The following is a 22,833-nucleotide window of genomic DNA, read 5'->3' as shown; positions in this document are numbered from 1 at the left end:
CCGCCTGAGGTGTAGAAGGTCTCTTCTCCAATGATGCTCCTTGCCGTAGCTGATGGCGTCCAAGCTCTCCCTGCCCGCAGACACACCCTTCGAAGACTGCTTCTCGTCACCGCATGCGTCTCCAGTCACCATGCAATGCAGGTTGGCTGCCCCTCCTTCTCCCCCCACCTGCCTGGACAAACGCTTCCGACCGCCGCCCCATCTCATCCACCCGCATACATCTTCTTCTATAGCTCAAGCTGATCTGCATTTCGTCGCTGCCGGCGCGGCGTTCAGGAGAGCTTGAGGGTATTTAGAGGATGGCGCACTTTGACTTTTTGCGCACGACGGGGGGCTCCAGCGCAGCGACGATGGCCTGTTGGGAGGCAGAGGCGGTTCAGATGTCAGTCATTCTCTCCAGATGGTCCTGAATCGCGCTCTGGCATCACGCACCTCGTCGAACACATTCTTCAGACCCTTCTGCGTCAGCGCTGAGCACTCGACGTACTTGACGGCGCCCAACTCTCTCGCCAGCCTCTCTCCCGCATCAAAGGTCACAGGCCTCTGCTTTTGCCTAGCCAACTTCTCAACGACGGCCGAGTCATCCCGAAGATCCACCTGCGTGCCGACGATGAGGCAGGGGACACCAGGGCAGTGGTGGTGGACTTCTGGGAACCACTTCTCCTTGACGTTCTCGAACGAGGCGGGCGAGGTGACGGAGAAGCAGACAAGGAAGACGTCCGTCTGCGGGTAGGACAGGGGGCGAAGGCGATCATAGTCTTCTTGACCGGCCGTGTCGAACAAGCCGAGAGTGTAAGGATCCTCGCCGATCATGACCGTGACCGCATAGTTGTCGAAGACGGTCGGGACGTACTCTGCGGGAGGGGATTCGCGAGCGATACGGGGATCAGCCTGCGACCCTCGTCACCATCTCCAATCAGTCTCCTGCTCACCAGAAGGGAACTTATTGGTAGTGTAGGAAATCAATAAGCAGGCTAGAGTGCGATTGCGTATGATTTGAGTATGGTTGAGGAGCAGGGGAGGGGGGTCGGAGAAGAGGAAAGGATTTACGAGGTGAGCGCAATGATCGGTGGTGCGAACCCAGCCCCGCGGTGAATGCCCAGACCGGCATGCAGCATAGACTGGCTGTCAGCGACAGAGTACTTACTCTGGACGCGATCATAAGGTCGCAGTTGGAGGAGGAAATGGGGGAAGTTGTTAGTGGATGGGAGACGTTGTCGACCAGACCCGCTGCGGGCTGCTTACCTTTCCGACAGCACCGTCGCCAACGACGACGCACTTGATCGTCTGCATGATTGTTGCGGTGCTGCGAGGGAGAGAAAGAAGTAGAGGCGAAAGAGCTGGGAGCGATCAGATGACGATCCGGCGATGTGGCTCTCTCGCCGTCACCAACTGACCTGGAGAGGGCAGGTAGGCCGAGGACGACGCCGGGGCTAATTCGAGAGGAGCAAGAAGCGACGACGATAGATCTCTACCAGGGATGAAGCAGCTCCTATCGATGCAGCTCGTCGTGTTGAAGTCGTCGAGTGGTAGTGATGGTGAAGAGGACGCGCGCTGGGATGAGGCAGAGAGAGTTGGACCACAAAGTAGGTTGTGAGTGAGGGGCGTCGACGTTGGACGGGCGGCAGCGACGAGGGGTCGGCAGCAGCCAGGCGGGCGGGCACCACGCGGGCGGACGGGCGGGGCGAGCCAAAGGGCGGGCGGGCACTCGAATGAGGCGAAACGACGGCTCAGTCGAGAGGGCGACCTGCCGCTGCGAAGCCATGGCGCCCAGCCAAGCTAGCTCGAGAATAATAGGGCGACACCGCATTCAAGGGTGGCCTCACCGTAGTCAGCAGCAGCATTGACGATATCGAGAAAAGTTCGAGACTGCCACACAAGGCGTCAAGCTTTGCGCTGCATTCAGCCAATGGCATTAGCCAGTCTTCAAGAAGACTTGTGACTTTCGCCACTCTTCACCGCCAAGCACGCACAGACCGATGCCAGCTGCGAGCGGGTGATGGGTTAAGAGGCCGAGACGCGTCGAGCTAGCAAGTAGGCTCTGAGCAGTGGTAGTCGCGAACTCAATGGCTCTCGTGAGAAATATTCTCGCTGTCAGTCGCCATTGGTGCCAACAGCCACTCGGTGAACTCGAAGACTTGATCAGGAGCGGTCGAATCGGTGTACCGTCTAGGGGACTGATGGCGACTACGAGGTGCGCAGCCCTGCCACCGCCGCTGCCAGCTCTTCCCGTTTCGCATTCGACCGAGATGAGGCACCACTTGTCCGATGAAGACCAGCAGCTCGTGGCCTACTCCCTCAATGATTCTGCCTCCTTCTCGCCTTCTCTGCGCATCTGCTTCACAATCAGCGCGAGCTCACGCTTCGATCTCACTACTGGCTTCCTCGGACAGCAAGACGAATCTTACACCACCGCGACAATCTCAATCGGGCTGTCATGAAGACGAGCTCCACACAGATACTGGCTTCTGGCTCGTCTCGACCTCGACTCAAAGATGCCTGCCTGTCACGGTCACGTACCGCCGTCACCATCTCACCACTTATATCAGCCTTCCGCGACGTGACTCGATAATGCTGTCTTCCTTGATTGCCTGGTAGACTATTGTTTCCTCACTCTGTCCATCGTCCATCCCCCCCTTCGTGGGCGTGACCTCCTCGTACACCCCGCGAAGCCAACCTCATCCCCATCACTTAGACGCGAACCAGCATCGCCTTGCTCACCCAGATGATCACCAAAGCGCCAAATTCCGCTCCGTCCATCGCTCCGTCGGCCCGCCCGCCCGTGGCTCGGAATGGCGCTGCTGAATCGAGAGCTCGCGAGTGAAATGCCGCGATGCGGCCGCCGTCAGCCTCTCAGCCACACACGCCAAACCTGAGGCAGCTCGCAGCTCGAAGCAGCAGCCCACATCATCTCCGCTTCAGGGTCTCGTTCCTCCCGTCCATTTCACTTTCTGCTCACACGACCCGCCGACCATCGCTCCTCCATTCCACGCTTCAATCATCTAGACGCCAACGTGCGGCTCTCGAACGGTCTTGTTCACCGCGCTGGCAGCGAGCACGATCATTGACTCAGAACATCTTGGACCCCTCGACTCGTTTCTCCACCTTCTACCTAATCTCCACTGCACCGCAAATGGGTCAAGCCGCAACCAAGGAGCAGCGTTACGGGGGCAGCCATCAAGATGGACATCACGCAAATGGAGAGGGCTCTTCATCATCATCAGCCAATGCTACCCCCGCTCGCTCCTATCCGTCGAGCGTAGATGGAGGAGCATTGGAGCCTCAGGGGGTCTATACCGGACCACAGGACTATTCGCACGATGTTGTCAAGACGGCCATCGTGCAGCGCAAGCTGATGCCCTTCTACAAGGGAAAAGACGACGAGGATGCATATGATGGGGAGAGGTTCAATTCGGAATGCCCCATCTGCTTTCTGGTGAGTGGCCAGGCGCAGCAAGAATAGAGCTCAGCGCAGCGTAGAAGGCTGACCTCGTCACCACGCCCAACGCCAGTACTACCCCTCAACACTCAACAGCACACGCTGCTGCGCTCAGCCTATCTGTACTGAATGCTTCGTCCAGATTAAGCGCGCAGATCCTGGTCATACCAATCCGCCGTCATCTCAGCCCGCTGAGTGCCCCTTCTGCACCGCTGAGCCCTTTGGCATCCTTTATACCCCGCCGCCTGCTTCCACGCAGTCGGGCGACGAGCAGGCGGTCCAGGACGGCGAAGGCTCGCCTGCCACTGCGACTCCCTCTACCTATGCGCACAAGAGGAGGAAAAGCTTGCCTCATACTGATCCGGACGTGTTGACGACGGGTGAGCAGCCAGACTCTGCAGCTCGTGATGAGAACGCCAGCTGACATGCCTCTCCTTGTCTTGTCATACAGACATGATACGACCCGACTGGCAACAGAAGCTGGCATCAGCTCAGGCAGCAACGCTCCGCCGAGCAAATCGCCGCATTATCATGCGCCAGGTAGGCGACCGCCTTATTCCCATCGGAATTTCGTCCTCACGAGCAGGCGCAGACCTGCCAGAGGGGAACGGCCCAGGCGGGGCCATCATCCTGCAGCAGGGCGAACGATGGGGGCCTTTCTCTGCCACAGACGAGGGACAAGGGACGGGCAGAAGATCCTCGAGCAGGAGAGGAGCGGCGCTGCAGATGGGAGGTCAGGATGTTGAGGAGATGATGCTCATGGAGGCGATGAGGTTGTCTCTCATTGAACATGAGGAGCAGCAGAGGCGGCAGGCGGAGGCGAATAGGAGAAGTGGGGCAGCTCAGCCTGAAACGCAGCAGGCAGCATCGACGGCATCACCAGCAGCGCAGCCTGCTGGGGGCGCACCATCCTCACCTCCGGCCAACACCAACACTACGCGCCAATCGACGGACGGGTCTCCGTCAACGCCATCGAAAGGTCTCGGTCGCTCCTCCTCAACATCACGAGGCCAGCCAATGACCAACCCCTCACGAAGGGCAGAACGCCTATCGCAAGACCTGCGAAGCGCCACACTTGCGGACGAGGCTGGCTTCTCTTCATCGCCAGCGGCGGGCTCCTCTGTGCCGAGTGGATCTGCCTCAACTTCAGCGCCAATCCGGGCAACGAACGCAGCACCCTCTTTCCCTGCATCACCGCCGAAAGCTGCACCCGCCACCTCCTCATCAGCAACGGCAACAGCGCCAACAGCAGCGGGTCCCTCCTCGCCCTCTAGCGGCGCTGCAGCTCGCCCGCAATCTCACAACTTCGGTCTGCGAGACGACATGCTCGCTGAGCTGTCTGAGTTGATCGATGAGCCGGACGAGGAGACCCGGCAGCGAATAGCAACGGCAAGGAGGATGAAGGAGGAACGCGAGCAGGCAGAGATGGAGCGGGTGAGGAAGGCCCAGCAACAGGCAGCGTCAGTGAATGCAGCGACAGCGGCAAGTGGTAGCGCGTCACCGCCTCCAAGCTCCCCAACGATGGGCAGCGCGAGGCCGCTGAATCCGAACAATCCCTTCCGCAATCGGATGGCGAGCGCGGAAAGCTCACCAACGCACTCGAGGACCTCTAGCGCGGCCTTTGCGTCGTTCGCACCGTCGCAGAGTGGGGGCGCTGGTCAAGGACAGTAGAAGAAGGCAGCGGCGCCACGAGCGAGGCCCTCAGAAGCAAGAGGCCATGAAGGGCGGTATCATAGACGAGATGAAAGCTCGGGCGGATCGAGCTGGTGTGCAGCCAGACGTGCGTAATTGTCGAGCACCACTTGTATTCTTCTTCCTTGCGTGCTCATAGGCATCCAGCGACTTGCATATTAGCTTGCACTTTGCGTTGCGGGCTTGACTGAATGATGCTTGGATTGCAGAAGGCAGAGAGAGCATGACAGACGAGGAGTGCGATTGAAGGCGAACATGAAGAGGTATGAACGACAAACGAAGAGCGTGCGATCATGAGGCCGAGCACAGATTAGCAACATCACAACGCGCCACCACATCACTACTCCTCCTCCTTCTTGACCTTCTCGTCCTTCACCTCTTCATCCTCCTCTTTCTTCCCTGCATTCACCACGTCCTCAGGCAGCAGCTTCATCTTCCTCCCCAGCAGGCCCTCCTTCTTCAATGGGCAAATCGATTTATCCCCACCACTGCCGCCCTTGGCCGTGCAATTTGGGCAGGCTTTACCGTGCTGAATGAGGAGGACGTGCAGCGGGTAGCGCAAATGGCGCGGGATGCGCTCGTTGAGGTGGTAGTAGGTAGTTTCTGGCAGCGGGGTAGGAAGGAGCAGTCAGTACCATAAGCAGCGCCATCATCGCTATTGGCTCGCACTCACCCCTTGAAGCGTTCGGCGGGACCCACCCGAGTGCCTTACTCAACCTGAAGATGTGCGCATCAACAGCCATCTCTGGCCTGCCGAGACAAAAGAGCGCCACACAGCTCGCCACCTTGGGACCGCACCCCTTGAAGCTCAACAAGGTCTCCAGCACCTCCGCATCGCTCGCCTCATGCAAATGTTGCAACGACAGGCTGCCGAATCGCTCCTTCGTTTGCGCCAGCAGTAGCTGTATGTTCCTCGCCTTCGTCTTGGCCAATCCGCCGCAACGTAGTGCTTCCTCCAGCTCGCCCTCTGGGGCAGCGAGTACCCGTGGCCAGTCGTTCCACCCAAAGGCGGCAACCATACTTTGGTGTGCTGCGCGGGAGTTCTTGCCTGACGTGTTGCAGGAGAGAATGGTCCGGATCGTGGCCTCGAGAACGTCTTGCACGTCACCGCAGCCTGCGAACTTGCCTTCGCCTCCTGATGGTGGAGTGTAATGGGGCAGACCGGAGCCACCCTCCGACTCTGGGGTGTAGCCATGGTGACGACCAAGGAGCCAGGCTACGTGATCCGATTCGGCTGGGGAGGGGGCAGGCCAGCGAGGGTAGGGGGTCTGCCCGTGGGAGCGGGCGTGGGACTCGAGCTTGCGTTGAGCCAGAGACTTGCTGGGCGTCGCGTCTTCAGGATCCTCCTTCTTTGCTTTGGTCGGTGTCCGCTTCTTTGGTGTTGCAGCTTCCTCGCCTTCGCCGTCCTCCTCCTTCTTGACTCGCTTGCGCTTAGGCGGCGAGGTAGCGCCGTTGCTGCTGCTTTGATCGAGCTCTGCCTTGACATCGTTGCTGCGGCGGCCTGAGCGTCGTCGCGGCTTCTCTGGAGCACCGAGTGAGCCTTTAGCTGGGCTGGAAGGCTCAGCTTTCACAGCGGCGCTGGCGGTCGAGGCCGTACGAGCGCTACGTCGAGCGGGGGCGGGCATGGCTAGAGGCAGCTTGAAGCTTGCGATTGGTGAGAGGGCAGGAGCAAAGAGCGGTCGCCGAGGACCAGCACGTGCGATGGTTACGAGGCGAGTGAGAGCAATCGTCGTGGAAAGGGCAGTTCTTTGAAGCGAGGGATAGGAAAGCTCGATCGCAGAGTTGGTCGTCCGACAATTGGGTAAGACGCGAAGTTGCGAAACAGGCAGCTGCACGAGCACAGACGCTGCAGCTCGGACTCCACATTCGAGCGAGCGAGAAGATCGACACACTCCTCAAGAAGATCGTATCCTGCCTTAGCCCTCACGGGCTACTCGTCGTGGGATCTCATCTATTGATCTGAGCCTCTGATAGTCTATGATGGTACACACGTCGCGGATCTAATACACAAGAAAGAGAAAATCGTCTATGTCGAGTCACTTGGAGAACGGTCGTCAAGAGGAGCCTACTGGACGACGCAGTTCTCTTGAAGGGAGAGAGCCAGAGACTCGCCAGCCTCGTAGATGTCTGTGACGGAGGAAGAAAACAATTCAGTGTCAGCTGGAAATTCACTAGCTTTCACGTCTTCGCCTGTACCCACGAATATTGCCATACGTGGAGATGAGCTCGACAGCATCACCCCTCGTCGCCTGGCCAGAAACGCTCGCCGCGGTAGCAGCGGCAGCCGCAGGCAGACCGAGCTCCTTTTCCTCACCAGCCGGCACCGCCGCAGCGTCAGGAGTGGTGGGTCTGGAACCCTTCTTTCCTCCCGCACCCTTGGCCTTGAGCCCCTTCTTCTCGGCCACAGCCTTAGCCTGCCCAACTGTCTGGCCCGATGGCAGATTTTGGCCCATCCTCACAATCATCCCCACGCCGCGATGCTTATACGACTCGCCGAGCGAAACGTAGCGCTCCCTCATCTTGGGAGAAAGCCTGAGCTCGCCACGCTCCGTGCGCCAGGAAACAAGACCGGAAAATTGAGGGGGAAGCTGTACGTGCACGGCGCCATTCGTGGATTTGGCTCGTACTGCCAGCGGTCGCGAGGATGTATATCGCGGGACGGCGACGTGCACTCGTCCGAGGGTGGACTTGGCGTTGACGGACACGGGCTTTGTCTTGGAGGGAGCCTCTCCCTCTGGACCTTGCAGGCGGACCGTCGTATCTTGACCGAGCTTCTCTTCCGCCTTGGTATCGTCCCCCATGATCCAGACTTCTACGCCAATGGCGCTGGAGGAGGATTCAAAGGAGGCTGAGGAGGCTGACTGGCTCGTGACGGTCTCTTGGGGCATGTCGAAGAGAGGGCTGCGCAGCCAATAGGTGGGATGTGAGCGAGAGGTTAGATTAGTGCTGGAGATGTGCGCAGGCTCACGGATAGTGATCAGGGGCGGATGTACCGATGATGTATTTGCCTTTGATACTGAACGGGCAAGTGAGACAGTCTCATGTCAGTGATAGCGTCTTTGAGCAGGCCAGCTCGGGCACACTCACGAGTGGGAAGGCTGCGAAACGCGGACATGCCTGGCGAATCGCGAGTGGGTCATGCCATGTCCCAGGTCAACTGTCGCCCAGGAGGGCATATGAGTCGTTTCAAAGTCGGTCATGTCGAGAAGAAGGTGTGAAGAGGAGGAATGGTATAGGGTATATGCGCAAGGTTGGAGGAAGAAGGACGAGAAGCCGTGGTCGGGACGAAATTTGAAAGAGTTGGTCTCGACTTCCTCCACTCGGAGATAGCCAGCCGCACTGCAGGCACAGCCAACCTCTGCAGCCGGCACCACGATGATATTCATTCATCGGCCCCTCGCCCATGGACGGCTGAGGTGGGCGATATGGCACAAAACCTCGATGCCTTTGAGAGACATCGAGCGATGTATTGGGCAGTGGCACCACATCTTTCGCCTCAACAATATGGCGAGAGCGACGTCGTCGCCGACTTGACCTGCTTCTCGCGGCTGGTCAGGCGGGACGATGTGCAGCTCGACCCATCCGTCCCGTCTCGACTCCGTGTCCCGTCTCCACTCGATTGGGCTGCCGTCGGTGGCCTCAGCTTGCTGTTGCGTGTGCGGCCTTTCCGTGTCTTCCCCCCACAAACAGGTCGCATCTCAGCTCACTCGACACCATCGCTATCCCATCGACGACGACGTCGTTGACGGAGGGCTTGCTCAGGGGCGCACACCCCCGCGCTCATCGCAAACGCCATGGATGGCGGCAACCTGACAGCGTGAGTATCAGTCATCCCCTGCATATGCTCTTAAGCAATCCTTTGCTGACCTCTACACCCTCTACTCCTTCTCGCAGCGCAAAGGCACAGTGGGACGAAGCTCTCCAGTCGGCCATCCGCTCTTTTCGTCTTCTCGCATCGCAGTCTTCATCGTCTAGCAAGGCATGGAAGCCTGTTGTACCACCACCAGCCGCACAGGCAGCATCGTCTTCCTCCACGTCAGCGCAGCCGCGGACCGTCCCCTCAACGCCGGCCGGTAGCGTCGCCCAAAGGAATGGCTCGCGGCGACCATCGGTAGCGCCAGCTGGCATGACTCCCAACGCCAGCCCAGTAAAGGGCAAGTCTCGCGATGATGGACGATTCGCCAGCTTCCCTTCGTCGCCCAGTCAGCAGCGGGTCAGCTCTGGCCGGGCCGCAGCTGCTTCCTTCCCGTCGCGGGCCCTACCCTTTGCACCGCAATCCGTCGAGTCCTCTGCTGTTCGCATTCACAAACGGAGCGGCGGCAAGTCAATCGGATTGCCCACGGGCGTCGACGTGTACAGAGCAGTCGTCGATGTGCCGTTTGACGGTGTGCCAGACCTCGAAGGCTTCAAGGCATCGTTGGGGGTGCCGGAGGCTCGTACCAAGTGTAAGTACCACCGAGGCAGCTCAACAGCAAGCATCAGCTGCTTAGCTTACCCTCATCCTCACGTTCACTCTTTTTGATAGGGGACAAGCTCGTCGATGAGGCAGAGACCGTCGAGATGCTCGACCCTCGAACCCGCATCAGCCGGACCAGGTGGAAGCTCGGTTGGCCAGCGAGCCCTCGCGATGCCATCACCATCTCGCGATCCATGTCGGACGAAAGTACCCTCGTCAATGTCTCGACCTCGTTGCCTCGCTCCGCAGATGCACCAGCTTATCTCAAACCAGCGCCGCCATGCGTTCGCTCCCACGTCCACTTGTTCGCCTGCTGCGTCCAGCTCCCAGATGCTGAGGCAGTAGAGGATTTGCTCGACAATGGCCCTTCACCGGACTCGCCAGCAATACGGCTCACCCTGTTCTGGGCTTGGGACCTTCGGGGCGCTTGGCTGGGAATGCCAGCAGGGGGCCTCGGCAGCCACTGCACAGCGATGGCAGTAGGCCTCGTCAAGCACGTCAGGTCAGGCGCTTCTCATTTGCCCAGCCTCAGCCTCTACGGCTCCAACGTCGAAGTGCTTTCGACGGCATTCGATGTCAGCAGGGATACACTCTCGACGTCGTACTGCGTATTGGGCGACGACCCTACGACACCAGGGCAGATTGGCGGCAGCAGTAAAGCGTCAGAGGATGCGTCAGAAGATGCTCTGCATATGCGCCGCAAGACGATGGGCACTGCGATACAATTCGCACTGCCTGCAGAGGAGGGCTGGGACGTCAAGGTCTTGATCCGGCCGCAGGTGCTCGAAGAAGGGAGCTCGGCAGAGTGGCGAGCAACAGCGACGCGAGAGAAAGGACCCTTGAGCTCATCAAGCCGAATTGTGCTCAACATCGACCACGATCGTCTTCCAGGCGCCGAAGAGAGTGTACGCTCGCAAGTCAACATTCAGCGCATCGCAGCCAGCTCAGACATCCGTCTGCGCATCAATGACGAGACAGTGCCCATCACCGACGTCGTCCCGAGCACGCAGCCGACCATCGAGCCAGCTGGAGCACCTGGTCTTGCTCTCCTCGATGAAGCTGCAAGCTTGTCTAACATCTCGATTGCAAGCACTGCATCCCACGAGCGCTCGTCAGATTCGCATCATCACAGGGCGGACTCCATTTCGCAATTCACCTTCTCGAAGCGCGCAACAACGCTCGCCTCCATCATTCGCAGGAACTACATCTACTTCACCTCAATGCTTCAGGAACCTGAGGCAAAGTGGAAGCATCTCAGCGATAGTCGCGGCGTCACTGTTACACAGCTCGACTCCATCGACCCCACGCTTGTTGTCTATCGGGCCGAGGCCACCTTTGTCGGCGTAGGTGTATGGGACCTGTTCGCATCCATCAGTAGCCCGGGAACGAGGACCTACTGGGACAAGACGCTCGAGGAAGCCAAGCTCATCGAGGATGTAGATGATGTCAGCGCCGTCTGGCACACAAAGACGAAAGCCGCTTGGCCCGTGAGCGCCCGAGACGCTGTCATGGTTGAGACGTCCTACAAGTCGCCCTCATCTGTCCACACTTTTTCCTTCTCAACGGACGAGACCACACTCTTTCCGTCAATACCCTCGACCGCACCTGGTGTCATCCGCACACAAGTCGACTTGAGGGGGTGGAGCATCGAATCCCTCAGTCCAACAACGGTCCACGTCACTCTCATCGAGCAGAGCGACCCGAAGGGCTGGACAAGCAAAAGTGCGACACCTGCCCTGATGACGGCTTCCGTTGCCGGAGTAGGGGAGCATGCCATCAAGCTTGGCGCTCCGCCTGTGTTGACCCGCATGCTAGGCGCACGCTTGTCAGACGCCAAGTACGACGTGGAGAAAGCGACGTTTCGCATCGAGTACAGCCGGACGGACGGTGATGAAGAAGAACAGCCGCTATTGACCTCGGGGTCGCACAACGTCGAGTGCGAGATGCGATGCGATATTGAGACGTGGTGCGGCAATCTCGACTTGCTCGTCGACCCGCCCCCGATCAACGTCAGCTGTCTTCGTCGGCACAAGCTCAGCCCAGGCGGAGGTGGTCTGTGGCTTACCATTGAGCATCATCCAGCAAGCCTCGAAGACGACTCTGCCAAGGTCACGGTTCGACGCGGAAGTCCAGCGGGCAAAGAGCGCGGCGTCGTCACCGTCAATGGCGCTCGCCTTAAAGTCGACGTCGACGAGATGAAAGAGGACGAGCTCGCGCAGCTGAAAGACAAGAAGCGTAGCAAGCCGCAGCGTGTCCCCCTCGATCTCAAGCAGTCGTCCGCTCGTGAAGGCTCAGACATGGCCGGCAGCTACGACTCTGGAGCAAGCAGCTCGATCCCTTCGCGTGTCGGCACGCCGGCTTCAGCTGCAAAAGATACCAGCTCGACCGCGGTGGCCGAGATAACACAGCCTGCAGCGGCAACCAATGCCAACACGCATACGCCCTTCTCGGACAAGCAGCCCAAGCATGCGATGACGCCCGCCCTTGATGTCCTCTTCCTTCTCCGCCGCATCTACGCCGAGCGATCCCCTGACCCCACGGTGAATCCAGCGGGATGGGCCATGGTAACACAGCGCAACGGTCTCTTCATCCGTCGCAAAATGATGCAGTCCATCTCGCCCACGATCGCGGTGCAGCGCGGCGACAAGGTCGTGCAAGGCGTCACTGCGGAGGACATGGTTGCGGTGATATCGAGTCTGAGCTGCCGCAAGCAATGGGACGAGCGCATCGAGACGACCAAGTTCCTCGAGAGCTACGGTGAGGGAGCCACGTCTAGCTTCGTGACCACAACGGGGGCTTTCCCCTTCAGAGGTAGAGGCTTCTTCATGTCGAGCTTGTCAGCCACTGCGACTCCTACATCACAGGAAGACGGCTTGGACGGGCTTGGCTCTCCCTCCACTCCCTCTTTCACGGCTCAACGGGTCTACTACCACGCCTCCGCCTCTTTTCCCGAAGAGACGTCCACCTTCGACTCCGCAAAGTTGAATCCCAATGCCCTACCTGTCGGGCGTGTCTTGATAGACGGGTGGATCTTCGAGACGCTAGACCCGTACAGCTCAACCCTCAACTACCAAATTCCGTCAACACGATGTACTCACGTCGTCGCGGTGGACTATGCGGGTAGCCTGCCCTTTACTGTCAACACGCTTTGGAATGCGAACCTACCGAGGAGTATTCTCGCTGTAGAGAGCTTCCTCAAGGCAAGAGGGGCAATCCCGGCAGTCAGAGCTCCGCCGCCGCACTTCAAGGTGCTGGGAGACGGGAGGGACGAGGACAACGACTTTGCGTGGGTCGTTGAAGAGCCGATACGCAAGCGTGAGACGATCCTGCTACTGTCCAACTTCTCGCCAGCAGATAAGCGCTTTGAGGTGCTGCTGCACGCTCCGCCACTGGGTGAGGAGCAGAAGCAGCTAGGCGGATCGCAGCGTCAGCCAGCGGTCTCAAATGCAGCATCGACCAAAGCGGCTGCGGCACAGGCGCTGTCAATACCTCGTAGCCCGAGCCTCAATGATACGCAGCCTCAGCAGCAGCGCCCATCGTCTTCTCAAGGTCATCATAAGCTGCTCAAGGCCACCAGCTCAACCTCGCTCCGAAGCAATCCCGGCTTTTCGGCGAGTGCAACCTCTTCCGCTATTCGCACGCCTCGTGCATCCCTTCGAGCGTCGGACGTGGCTGCTGCTACTCGTCCTATCGTGCTGGCGGACATCGAGGTTGAGCTCAAGCACTACATGGCAGGCTACAAGATCGATGTCTTCTCGCAATTCGGGCCGCGTCCGCCGGCCACGAGGCTTGCCGCTGAGCGATCGCCGAATGTCAGCCTTGCCGAAGGTGTGGCGCAAGAGGGCGGCGATGAGGCCAAGACGCCAATGATGGAGAAGCCGGCCCCCGAGCTCATGTCCACCGACTCTGTCAAGTCGAAGCCCGAGCCGCTCTCGCTCAGCTCAATCGCTAAGAGCAAGAAAGACCTGCCCGTCGAAGTGACAATCTACGAGCTGCCTCCATCAGCCGTCTTAGCAGCGACACTGGATCCATCTGTCCGACCTCGGCGACACCTCGTTCGCGTTTCCCTGCCGGTCGAGACGGTAACGAAGCCACCGCAAGATGACGATGATGCTGATTCATGTCGGACGGATGCGATTGATTGGAGGCAGCAACTGCGAGAGCGCGGCGCTGCTATACGGCTGACTCTGAGGCCAACACAGCCTGAACCTGTCTCGCGAGCCGCGTCGCCAGCTCCGAATGGGTCTGCCACTTCACAGCCACAAGATTTGGAGGCCGCTGCAGCCGTCGGTGCCACGGACGAGATCGACCCGCAGCAAGTCCCCGTTCACTACGCTGGGAGAAGGCTCGATGTGGTCCACGTGAACAAAACGTCGGCTATGCTACAGCGCGAGCACGACCTTGATCCTGCGGTAAGCAGGCTCAGTCGTGCGCCGCGGGGAAAAGAAGGGGAGCAAGAGGTCATCCCAGCCATGCTGGCGTCTCCTGCTGCGACGGCTAGTGACGCGAAGAAGTCGCGCGGAGAGAAGAAGGGGGGCGAGAGCAGTGTGACTGCTACCAGCACGAGCGCGGCAGGGTCGAGCGGCAGCGCTGAAGCTCAAAAGGGGGACAAAGGCGCAGATTCGGCCAGCGTCGCAAGCCACCAATCAGGCAAACGCGATTCCGTCTCTTCTACAGCTCCTTCGACTTCTTCCGGAACGATGGCCGCCCAGACCGCGGCAACGGCCTCGTCCGCAGCTACCTCGCTCATGGGCCTGCTGCAGTCCTATCCGCTCTCACGCATCGGGGCCTCGACTGCCGTGTCGAACGTGTCAGCCAACGGAGAGGCAGGCGGAGCGTCGAAGTCTGCTACGTCGAGCTTGAGTAGCCGGACGGGTAAGGGCAAAGAGAAGGGCGAGAATGAGGCCAAAGATGGCAAGGGCGCGCCCGCAACGGGCACGGCAGACGGCTCCTCATCGACGACGAACAAGCCCGAGGGATCCCAAGAGTCCAAGTCCACCGATCCTGCCACCGGTCCGGCAGGCTCAACCACGCCACTCTTGCTCGGAGGTCCCCTTCTTCACGAAGCGCGATATAGCCTCGCCACGCTGCTGAGCATTGCGCTCATCTGCTTCCTTGCCGGCTCGCTGCTGCGCGCCATGCTCTCCCCTGCGGACTTTATCTACTTTGCTCGACGCGATGACGCCGCGGCCTCCGTCTTCTCTGGCGGCGGGGCAGGTGTGGGGAAGCAAGCGATCAAAAAGGGCGCCATTGATGCTGCCTCTGCTGCCAAGGGCGAGATCGAAAGGCTTGTGGCCGGTCAAGGGCCAGCAGCGGAAGGGCTGGGAATGGGAGCCTCCGTGGCGTGGAGGAAGGTGCTCCGCCTCTTGGAGATCAAGAGGGCGATTGGCGGGAGATTCGACTTGGTGCTCGCCGTTGTTGATCGGAGGTGAAGCAAGTGACGTGGATGAATGACTGGTCCTGGAGCTGTATCGCAATGTCAGCTTGGTGTTTTCATTCCCTCTTTCGCGCACCCGTTGACGGGCAATGGGGTACTTTGACTGCTCATCGCGTTTCTTGGCTTTTCACATCTTCCGCCTTGTGTCAGCCCGCCTGTCCGCTTCGGCTCGATGCGATCGACGGATCAACTTCCCCGCAAGGCATCGCCGAGCTTTATCCTCCACTCCCGTTCTTCCCATCCTCTCCTTCTCCCCTCGTCTCCATCGACATCTCGGTCTCTCGCCCGTCATGCCAGTCTACGAATCCGCTCTAGGCTGGGTCGACGACCTCTTTGCCCTCTTCGGACGCACGCCACCACCCAATCTCAATCTGTACATCGCACTCACCACCATCCTCATCCCCGTCCCCATCCTCATCATGTTCCTTCGCAATGCTCGACCCAGATTCGCATCAATCCCTCCTTATCGTGAGCGTGTACTCATTCTGGGCGCGACATCCGGCGTAGGAGAGGAGCTAGCCTACCAGTACGCGGCGAGAGGATGCAGGAATATAGTGCTGGTGGGGAGGAGGGGTAAGGAGTTGGAGAGGGTCAAGGAGAAGTGCGCAGAGAAGCGAAAGGAAGGAGAGGAATGGGATCAAAGTCAGCAGGCACCGGGATGGGAGGATGTGGGCGAGACGGTGCACATTGTCGAAGCGGATTGTACTAAGCCGGAGGATCTGGTGAAAGTGAGGCAGGTAGTGAGGAGAGGTGAGTAGGCATTGCAGGGTAGCATATATGCAGGGGAGGAAGTAGCTGATCCAGAGTGCTCTCCCCCTCGATAGCATTGGGCGGCCTCGATACGCTTCATATCACCTTTGGCGTATCGGCCCTGCGTCCCCTTCTCAACTTAGCAGGTGTAGACCCGCTCACCCAAACCGCCAGCAGCTCCTCCAGCCCACATGCGACTCTGGAGGGCATTACCAACGTCCTTTCCAAAGCCTCTCAGATCCACAACATCAACGCAGCCGCAACAGCCGCTGTGCTGGCGACCTTCATTCCACTCCTGCAGCTCACCTCGCCTCTGCCCACGATCGTCCTGCTCAGCAGCGTAGCAGCCTACGTCCCACCACCGACACGCAGTCTCTACGGAGCAAGCAAAGCGGCCCAACTCCACGTCTTCCAGGCAGTCGCAGTAGAATCCGCCGCCCAGTCCGAGCGCTCTACCCCAAAGCGTAGCGAAATTGCCTTCCTCGCCATGGCGCCCGCAACCATCCGCACCTCGTTCCGCCAATCCGCAATCGACGGGGTACCAGGAGAAGAGCTCAAGGATGCTGCATGGGACGATGCGAAGAGCAAGGGCTCGAGTGAGATCCTCGAGGCAAGCGAGGTGGCCAGGCGCAGTATCAAGTGCGCGGATAGGGGCGAGAAGGGGATCGTGGCCATGCCTGTCAAGTACAGGATTGTGAGGTGGATTTATCCTTTGATGTGAGTGAACATCAGCCGGCTGACGGTGACGGTCGTGAGCTGACGCTGCCTCTCCTGACGTCGCAGCCCTGGCCCGGTCAACAGCCTTGCGAGAAGAAAGTACGGCTACTGAACACGTCATGCCCGCCAGACGAGATTGAAGATGCATTTGGTCATTACGTAGGGCACGGCATTCGATCGATCGCAAGGGAGTCCTGCGAGAGAAGATAGATAGAAAAGGGAATGAGTGAAGGAGAAAGATGGACAGGAAAGGGAGAGAAAAAGAGTTGGTCCGTAATAGTAGCGTAGGATATAAACAATGGATTGTACCGTTGGCGACACTTCAACCTCACCTAGTGCCTCCAAGCCCCCTCAGCATTGGCGCCTTGAAGCTCCCGATACTGTCCGCTCTCTGCATCCAAGAAGGCTGCTCGCCCGTACCTCCCGTAGCATCACTGCCCGCTGCGGTGCTGGCGAAAGAGATCTTGCTGCTGTTGCGCGACAAATTGGCGCCACTCGTGGTAGAAGCGATACTGGCTCGAGGGGCAAGACGGTCGCCGTTGACAGCTGGACGGGTAGACGTGCCGCTGTTGCGCCTGTCTGGAGTGGTTGTGGTTGTGGTGGGCGTCCCGCTTCTCACCTTCGTCGGCGTGCCACTGCTGGGCGTGCCGGCCCTGCTGCTACGCTTCGGCGTCCCCTCTGGGGTGGTTGACGTAGGATGCGTGAACTCATGCAGCGCCTTTGCCCTACTCTCCAGCAGGGCGATCTTGTTTCGCACAGAAGGCACGGCCACCCCTCCCTTCGCCATCGTCGCGTTCGCAGCCGCTTTGGTGCTGAGCGAATTCGCGCTGTTCGAATGGCGAAGCTTGCGTGCTGGTGAAGTAGTGGTGGATGTAGCGGTGCTGGCGAGGGCGGCAGCTGTGTGCGACCGAGTCATTCCGCCGAGTTCGCGAGGGCCGGCGACGGAGGATTTGAGGGGTTGTAGACGGGCAGGCTGCGGCTTCTTGGGCTCTTCACCGCCATCGAGGACTAGACCAAGGCCGAGCCCCAAGTCGCCATTACGCCCTGGCAGGTCCTGGTGAGATGATTGAACGACAGCTTCCGTCGAGAGGTCGTACACATCGTCGTTTAGGTCGCCTGGCCCAGCCGCTCCCAGATCGCCATGAGCGCTCTCCGGCGTGAGAGCTTCGTGCGATGAGGCGGGAGAGGGTATAGTCGCGACAGTCGATTGAGGGGAAGAAGCTCTGTTCGCCTTGGCCAGCTGAGCGGGAGCGACCTTGGCCTTCGCAATTGTCGCCGAGGCCTTGCTCGCTGCGGCTGACTTGGTGGGCGAGGCAGGCGCGACACGCAACGGTGCCGTTGAGGTAGCAAAGGTGAAGCTCGACTTGCTCTTGAGGGTCTTCGTTGGCGATGACGACGCACCCGTCGAGCTCTCGCTGCCGCTCTTGCTTGGCGAAGAGGTGCTGGACCGCAGGTTTGGATTAGAGGCACGCTGTCGCAGGGCAGAGGCGCTCGCCCTCTTGTTCAGCGTCGGTGGCGGGGTCGAGGCTCTCTTGGCCGAAGCGTCCTGCTGCTGAGTAGCCACGACACGGCGAACAGGCGCAGGGCTCGATGATGACCCTCTTCGTCCCTGTGATTGCTCCTCACTCGCCTTGGGCGCCGCAGCTCGCGGCCCAACGACTCGCTCTGGCGTTGAGCAGTCGGGCACGACGAGCACGCTTGGCCTTCCCTCAGCAGGACGAGCAAGCTCTTCACCGGGTACGCCGGAATCGTCGTCCTCATCGTCTTCGCCGTCACTGCGCCCATCACGCACCGTGTCCGCGCTCTCGTCCGGGTCAACACTTTCGTCGCCATCGTGCGTGTGCATGGTCTTGAAGGCATCGTCCTCGCCATCAAGCCTTGTCGACCCAACAGCGAGATCGACCTCGTACATCGAGTCCTCGTTCAGGCCCAGCGTGCGGTCAGCCGCATTGCCTTCGGCGTCATCTTCGTTCTCGTCATTGTTGTAGACACCTGGAAGCTGCATGAAAGGGAAGCCAAAGCTGGGAGCGGGGACGTCAATGTGCTCGTAGGGCAGGCACGAGGGGTTAATGGACGAGGAGCGTCGGCGTACGAGGCCACCCGTAGAGCGTGGTCCCTCACTGTCGCTGCCGCTGAAACTGGACGACGTGGCACTCCGTGGCGTAGCGTCGGCGTCCACAGATGGAGCGCCCACCTCAATGCCCAAGCCCATTGGCAGAGGTGCATCACTGGCTGCTGAGGAAGGCTGACCCTGGTTGCTCGTGCGACGCGCCGTAGCTGTTCGAATGAAGTCAAGCGAGCGGCGACCTTGCACTCCACGCTGTGCTGGCTCCTGAGGCGCTTGCAGCGTCTGGCTCTGCTGAGCAGCCTGTGGCGGTGGCACAGGGAGTTTTTGACCATTGCGCTGTGCTGCTCGCTGCGAAAGGGCTAGCAGTGCGTTCGAGCCAGGGGAAGTCGCACCACGAGCCACCTCCATGCGACCCGGCGAGCGTAAAGCCTCGGCTGACTTGACCATTGCGATCATCTCTCCTTCGTCCGAGGAGACCGACTGGCGTTCAAGGTTCGTCGACGTAGCCAGCGCGTTCGATGCCCAAGCGCGCGCCGCTGCTGGCGAGGCAGACTTAACGGGTGGCGGGTCAAGGGATACAAAGTTAATGATCTTGAGGGGTAGCTCAACGGTGGCGGCCGTGGACATGGACGTGCCCAGGGTGATGCGGATGTGGTACGACACCTCGACGTGGCGACCGCGAGAGATGCTCAGCGCGTCCTGCGGGATGGCGAGGTGGTGCGAGAAGTCAAGTGTCGTGTGCCCTTCAACGCCAGTCCACCAGCCTTTGGCCGTAACGAAACCTCTGCTGCCCTTTTGACCCATTTCCAGGATTTCTTCTGTCACCTTCTTGCGCGTGGTCGACGTGTTGCAAGCGTCCGGATCGATGGTTGTCTCGCCGTGCCCGAGATTGAGCTCGGGACGAGGGCGATACAACGTGACAGTGCGGATGAGGGTCATTGAGGCTGAGCTGATCTTCTTGCTGGTCCCGTTGGCAACATTGACGTTGACGTAGACTCGTTGACCTGCCACCCACGTTGCGCGATGGAGAGAAGCTGAGAGCTTGACTTTGCCTGAGCCGCCGAGGAACAGGCCCTTTTCGCCCTCTGCAGAGATTGGACGAGGAGCGCTCGAGAGGACGACCGCCGGGTTGAGATAGGGATAGAGGTCAACGTGACGGTAGAAATGAGCAATAGAGCGGTTGCCGCCGTGTTTGTCCTTGAGCTTGACAGAGCCAATAACGATGTAGCGGACATGGGCGGACTTGCCACGGTAGCTGCCCTTGGCTCCCTTACCGATAGGCACCTCCATTGCAAAGGGAATAGAGTGCACGCCTTCGCGACCGACAGAATAGCCCTCTGCGTCGGGCTGCGTGGCGAAGCAGGGCAGCGGCACACGTCCCTCGCTCTCAGGCGACGTAACGTTGGGCGAGCCATGCAGCATGAAAGGCTGCGCGCGCTCATCGTCGCCGTGTACAAAGCCAGCGTGATGGAAGAAGATGTGCCTCGTATCGTCGCCACCGAGCAGCTCCTCAAAGCCCACGACACGGACCTTGGGCTGAGCCAAGAAGACGGCACCTTCGCCGCCGGATGGCTTGCGGATCTTGATCTCGAGGCGACCACGCAGCATACCGCCCTCAACGACCAGGTCACTCTCCAGCAGAACGTCAACGTCAACTCGAGCCTCTTTGCGACGGCCCTGCTCGAGGATAGCAGGCGGTTGTGCGCCGCTAGCGACAGCATTTGAGCGCTGCAGTCCCGTGCTCTTCGTAGGCGATCGTTCCCCGTCGGACGCTGTTGTGGAAGCAGCCTTGCGCCTCGAGTCGCCCAGTAGACGCTGAAGATCGCGAGATCGGCGAGCAGGATTGGCAGAGGGGTTGATGAGCGTACCGTGGCGCTCGAGGTTGACTCCAGACTCCGGAGTCGGTCGTGTAAGGTTGCCTACGCTGCGCGAACGAGGGCGAGATTGTTGCGTGGACGCAGTGGTTGCCGTAATCGGCTGTTGTTGCTGTTGAGCCATCGTGGCGCGGCGAACGGGGACCTCCAGAGGAGCCACCTTTTCTCCCCTGTCCGGAATCGCATCCCCATCGATGTCTCCCAGGTGGCCTGGCATGATGCGTTGCCCTTGCGTAAAGTCGCCATGGTCAGCGTCCAAAGTTACCATGCCCTCACCGCGTTCAGCCCCTTCAAACGCCTTGTACCCTCGCATCGAGTGCATCTTGACCAATGGCATGGACATCGAGTGAGTCATCTGCGAAGACTGCTCTGCGGTAGCGGTAGGAGCTGACTTGGACTGATGACCACCGCCAGGGCTTCGCATCATGCTGGCGTTAGGACCGATGCTGGCTGCACGAGATTGCGTTGTAGGAGGACCATTGACTCGCTCCTCTTCTGGTGCATCCTCGACGGCCGATACGAAGCTACCCTCCGACGCCTGTCTCCCCCGTGGACCTCGCTGCTGTGGCTGCGCCTTCATTTCCATGCCCTCTGAACTATAGACGGCTCCCACACGCAACGGCATCTGCGGGTATGCGCCATTGGTGAATGTCGAAGTGGACGAGGCGTGAGAAGCGTGGGAAGACGCTTCTGAGTAAGCAATGCTGTCATTTCGACTGTGTGGTTGGCGTGCCTGTGCGCTTGCTGGTGGTGGAGCGGCACGCTCGGTGGGTACAGGGCGTTGATGAGCGATCTCGGGGGATGACTCCTCGATGGGGGACGGACGGGACGCTTCGATCTGACGGTCGCTCGGTTCTCGGTAGCCACCGAAACCATCTGGCACGAGACCCTCGCTATTAGGCGTGGCCGAGCCGCTGTCCGTAGGCTCTTTCAGCTGCAGCATCTCGCCCGGCTTGAGCGGCAATCGAGGGCCCTGGCCTTGAAGTACTGGGATCGGACCGCCGTCCCATGACTGAGTCTTGTGGTGCCCAATTGCTCTTCCTGCTGCAGCGTTCGCTCCACTCTGTGGCTCAGTTCCACGATTGAGGCTGGCGCCAACTCTTAGTGAGCGAGAGCCTGGGCGAACCTCGGACGCGCGACCAAGACTGGTGCCGGATGGCACCCTTGCTGCACTCTGGCTTCTCGGTCTGGTTTGTGGCCGCGGAGGGGCTGTGTCAGTGCCACCATGAGCAATTGAGCTGGCCGGAGCAGGTACCGCGCTCTTGGCAAGGTCAGGCTGAGACTCGGAGGCGTATTTGTTCATACCAAGGTTCCTGGCGTACTGCGCTGCGCTGGAGTGGTAGGAGGTGCCTCTCGTCTCGGTCTCTGCAGGCGAGGAGCTGCCAAGGTAGCTTGAACTGGGCGCAGAGGAGTCATAAGCCGAGCTTGAGTCGACATCGCTCATGTTGGCAACGGTGAGCTTGGCATTGGCATTGAGCCTGGGATCGGCAATGGAACGGAAGGTCTCGCGGGGTGATGAGAGGGTAGATGGTGTGCCCTCTGGAGATGAGTAGATGTCCTCGTCCGTGGTGTGCCCTGCTCCGATGCCGAGGACGTTGGGCTGGCCGCTTGCGATACGAACTCTGCGCTGCGGGCTGGCCAAGCGGCCGCCAGATGTGTGTGGGCGTTGTTGACGGTGACCATGGTGGCCAGGAGCAGGACGAGCGTATGCGGGTGGTACCGCTGGTAGACCTTTGCCAGCACCGGCGTGAGGAGGCCGTCGCTCTTGCTGCGAAGATGGACGAGGAGGGGGTGGCTGACGAGGAGGTGGGACGCCCTCTGGCGGGCCAAAGTCGATGCCCAGACCAAACGTCATGTTGGCGAGCTCGGTGGCGTAGCGTGATAGATGGTGGGCTGTGATATGAGGAGGTCTGGGTATGAGGTAGTAGGATGTGGAAAGGGGTCAAAGTGCGATTGGAGTAGGAGAATAGACGGTTAGCTGCTCGGCGTGATCGCCGCCAAGGTGTGAGTTGAGTAGAATCTGGGCCACAATCGAGAGATGCACACCACGGCCGCCTGTGTCTGCCGAACCTTGCTCATCGAAGCTCTCGCCGAGCTCTGTTACAGCTTTCTGTCGCGCTCAAGTCTACCATCTCTCAGTCCGGCAAGTCGTCGTCTATCGTCGTAGCCTTTCCTCGACGTCAAGGCTCTGTCGTCATTGCGTGGCGCTCGCAGCGTGTGGAATGGATTGAAAGTTGACATGTCGCGTCGCTCGCTCTGCTTTCTCCGAGCTCAGCCTCGTTCCATGCATGTCGGTCAAGTCCGGTCCGCGGGCCGGAGAAAGCAACACCAACCACGCGTCGGCGGCAGGCAATGGACGCAGTCCAAGCTGGCTAGCAGCTTCGTACGCTTTCATGGTGA

General features: G+C 59.9%; 7 protein-coding genes across 7 annotated transcripts; 3 read left to right on the top strand and 4 right to left on the bottom strand.

Annotated features, from left to right (window-relative positions):
* Window positions 1-292: 292 nt before the first annotated feature.
* On the bottom strand, window positions 293-1,293 carry BDZ90DRAFT_261098 (cell division control protein 42; the record flags this gene model as incomplete). Its single annotated transcript, XM_025508338.1, has 4 exons — window positions 293-355; window positions 433-854; window positions 933-942; window positions 1,246-1,293. The coding sequence occupies 4 exons, from the start codon at window positions 1,291-1,293 to the stop codon at window positions 293-295; spliced, it is 543 nt and encodes a 180-aa protein (XP_025361457.1).
* Window positions 1,294-3,133: 1,840 nt separating this feature from the next.
* Window positions 3,134-5,110, top strand: BDZ90DRAFT_261097 (hypothetical protein; the record flags this gene model as incomplete). The annotated part of the gene is made up of 3 exons (XM_025508337.1): window positions 3,134-3,436; window positions 3,513-3,819; window positions 3,891-5,110. The coding sequence occupies 3 exons, from the start codon at window positions 3,134-3,136 to the stop codon at window positions 5,108-5,110; spliced, it is 1,830 nt and encodes a 609-aa protein (XP_025361456.1).
* Window positions 5,111-5,633: 523 nt separating this feature from the next.
* Window positions 5,634-6,399, bottom strand: BDZ90DRAFT_212851 (DNA glycosylase; the record flags this gene model as incomplete). The annotated part of the gene is made up of 2 exons (XM_025504148.1): window positions 5,634-5,734; window positions 5,805-6,399. Coding segments are annotated over 2 exons (696 nt in total), but the record flags the coding sequence as incomplete, so codon positions are not given.
* A 696-nt stretch (window positions 6,400-7,095) lies between these two features.
* Window positions 7,096-8,264, bottom strand: BDZ90DRAFT_232940 (hypothetical protein). The gene is made up of 4 exons (XM_025506449.1): window positions 8,219-8,264; window positions 8,100-8,147; window positions 7,332-8,032; window positions 7,096-7,258 (listed from the first exon to the last, which is right to left on the bottom strand). Exons 3-4 carry the CDS (start codon window positions 8,017-8,019, stop codon window positions 7,197-7,199), a joined length of 750 nt encoding a protein of 249 aa, XP_025361454.1. The 5' UTR covers window positions 8,020-8,032; window positions 8,100-8,147; window positions 8,219-8,264; the 3' UTR covers window positions 7,096-7,196.
* A 270-nt stretch (window positions 8,265-8,534) lies between these two features.
* Window positions 8,535-15,141, top strand: BDZ90DRAFT_280324 (hypothetical protein). The gene is made up of 3 exons (XM_025509268.1): window positions 8,535-8,948; window positions 9,026-9,576; window positions 9,657-15,141. Exons 1-3 carry the CDS (start codon window positions 8,926-8,928, stop codon window positions 15,017-15,019), a joined length of 5,937 nt encoding a protein of 1,978 aa, XP_025361453.1. The 5' UTR covers window positions 8,535-8,925; the 3' UTR covers window positions 15,020-15,141.
* A 73-nt stretch (window positions 15,142-15,214) lies between these two features.
* On the top strand, window positions 15,215-16,839 carry BDZ90DRAFT_232937 (NAD(P)-binding protein). The gene is given in 3 exon segments (XM_025506448.1): window positions 15,215-15,774; window positions 15,849-16,547; window positions 16,558-16,839. 2 exon segments carry the CDS (start codon window positions 15,315-15,317, stop codon window positions 16,493-16,495), a joined length of 1,107 nt encoding a protein of 368 aa, XP_025361452.1. The 5' UTR covers window positions 15,215-15,314; the 3' UTR covers window positions 16,496-16,547; window positions 16,558-16,839.
* Window positions 16,730-22,410, bottom strand: BDZ90DRAFT_193152 (hypothetical protein). Its single transcript, XM_025503889.1, has 2 exons — window positions 18,445-22,410; window positions 16,730-17,781 (listed from the first exon to the last, which is right to left on the bottom strand). Exons 1-2 carry the CDS (start codon window positions 22,286-22,288, stop codon window positions 16,820-16,822), a joined length of 4,806 nt encoding a protein of 1,601 aa, XP_025361451.1. The 5' UTR covers window positions 22,289-22,410; the 3' UTR covers window positions 16,730-16,819.
* Window positions 22,411-22,833: the final 423 nt, after the last annotated feature.

The sequence above is a fragment of the Jaminaea rosea genome, assembly GCF_003144245.1.
Source record: "Jaminaea rosea strain MCA 5214 unplaced genomic scaffold BDZ90scaffold_9, whole genome shotgun sequence".
In the NCBI taxonomy this organism is placed as follows: Eukaryota; Fungi; Basidiomycota; class Exobasidiomycetes; order Microstromatales; genus Jaminaea; species Jaminaea rosea.
Note: the sequence above shows the minus strand (reverse complement) of the source record. Positions and strands in the feature narration are given on the sequence as shown.

Excerpts from the sequence above, each read along its gene's own strand:
- BDZ90DRAFT_232940 (XM_025506449.1), bottom strand. The coding sequence starts at position 8,019 with ATGCCCCAAGAGACCGTCACGAGCCAGTCAGCCTCCTCAGCCTCCTTT. Across the intron at positions 7,259-7,331 it reads CTCCACGTATGGCAATATTC|ACATCTACGAGGCTGGCGAG; the intron begins GTGGGTACAGGC and ends CCTCCGTCACAG.
- BDZ90DRAFT_193152 (XM_025503889.1), bottom strand. The coding sequence starts at position 22,288 with ATGACGTTTGGTCTGGGCATCGACTTTGGCCCGCCAGAGGGCGTCCCA. Across the intron at positions 17,782-18,444 it reads GAACGAAGATGACGCCGAAG|CGAGCAAGGCCTCGGCGACA; the intron begins GCAATGCGGCTG and ends AGTCAGCCGCAG.
- BDZ90DRAFT_280324 (XM_025509268.1), top strand. The coding sequence starts at position 8,926 with ATGGATGGCGGCAACCTGACAGC. Across the intron at positions 8,949-9,025 it reads GATGGCGGCAACCTGACAGC|CGCAAAGGCACAGTGGGACG; the intron begins GTGAGTATCAGT and ends TCCTTCTCGCAG. Across the intron at positions 9,577-9,656 it reads GCCGGAGGCTCGTACCAAGT|GGGACAAGCTCGTCGATGAG; the intron begins GTAAGTACCACC and ends TCTTTTTGATAG.
- BDZ90DRAFT_232937 (XM_025506448.1), top strand. The coding sequence starts at position 15,315 with ATGCCAGTCTACGAATCCGCTCTAGGCTGGGTCGACGACCTCTTTGCC. Across the intron at positions 15,775-15,848 it reads GAGGCAGGTAGTGAGGAGAG|CATTGGGCGGCCTCGATACG; the intron begins GTGAGTAGGCAT and ends CCCCCTCGATAG.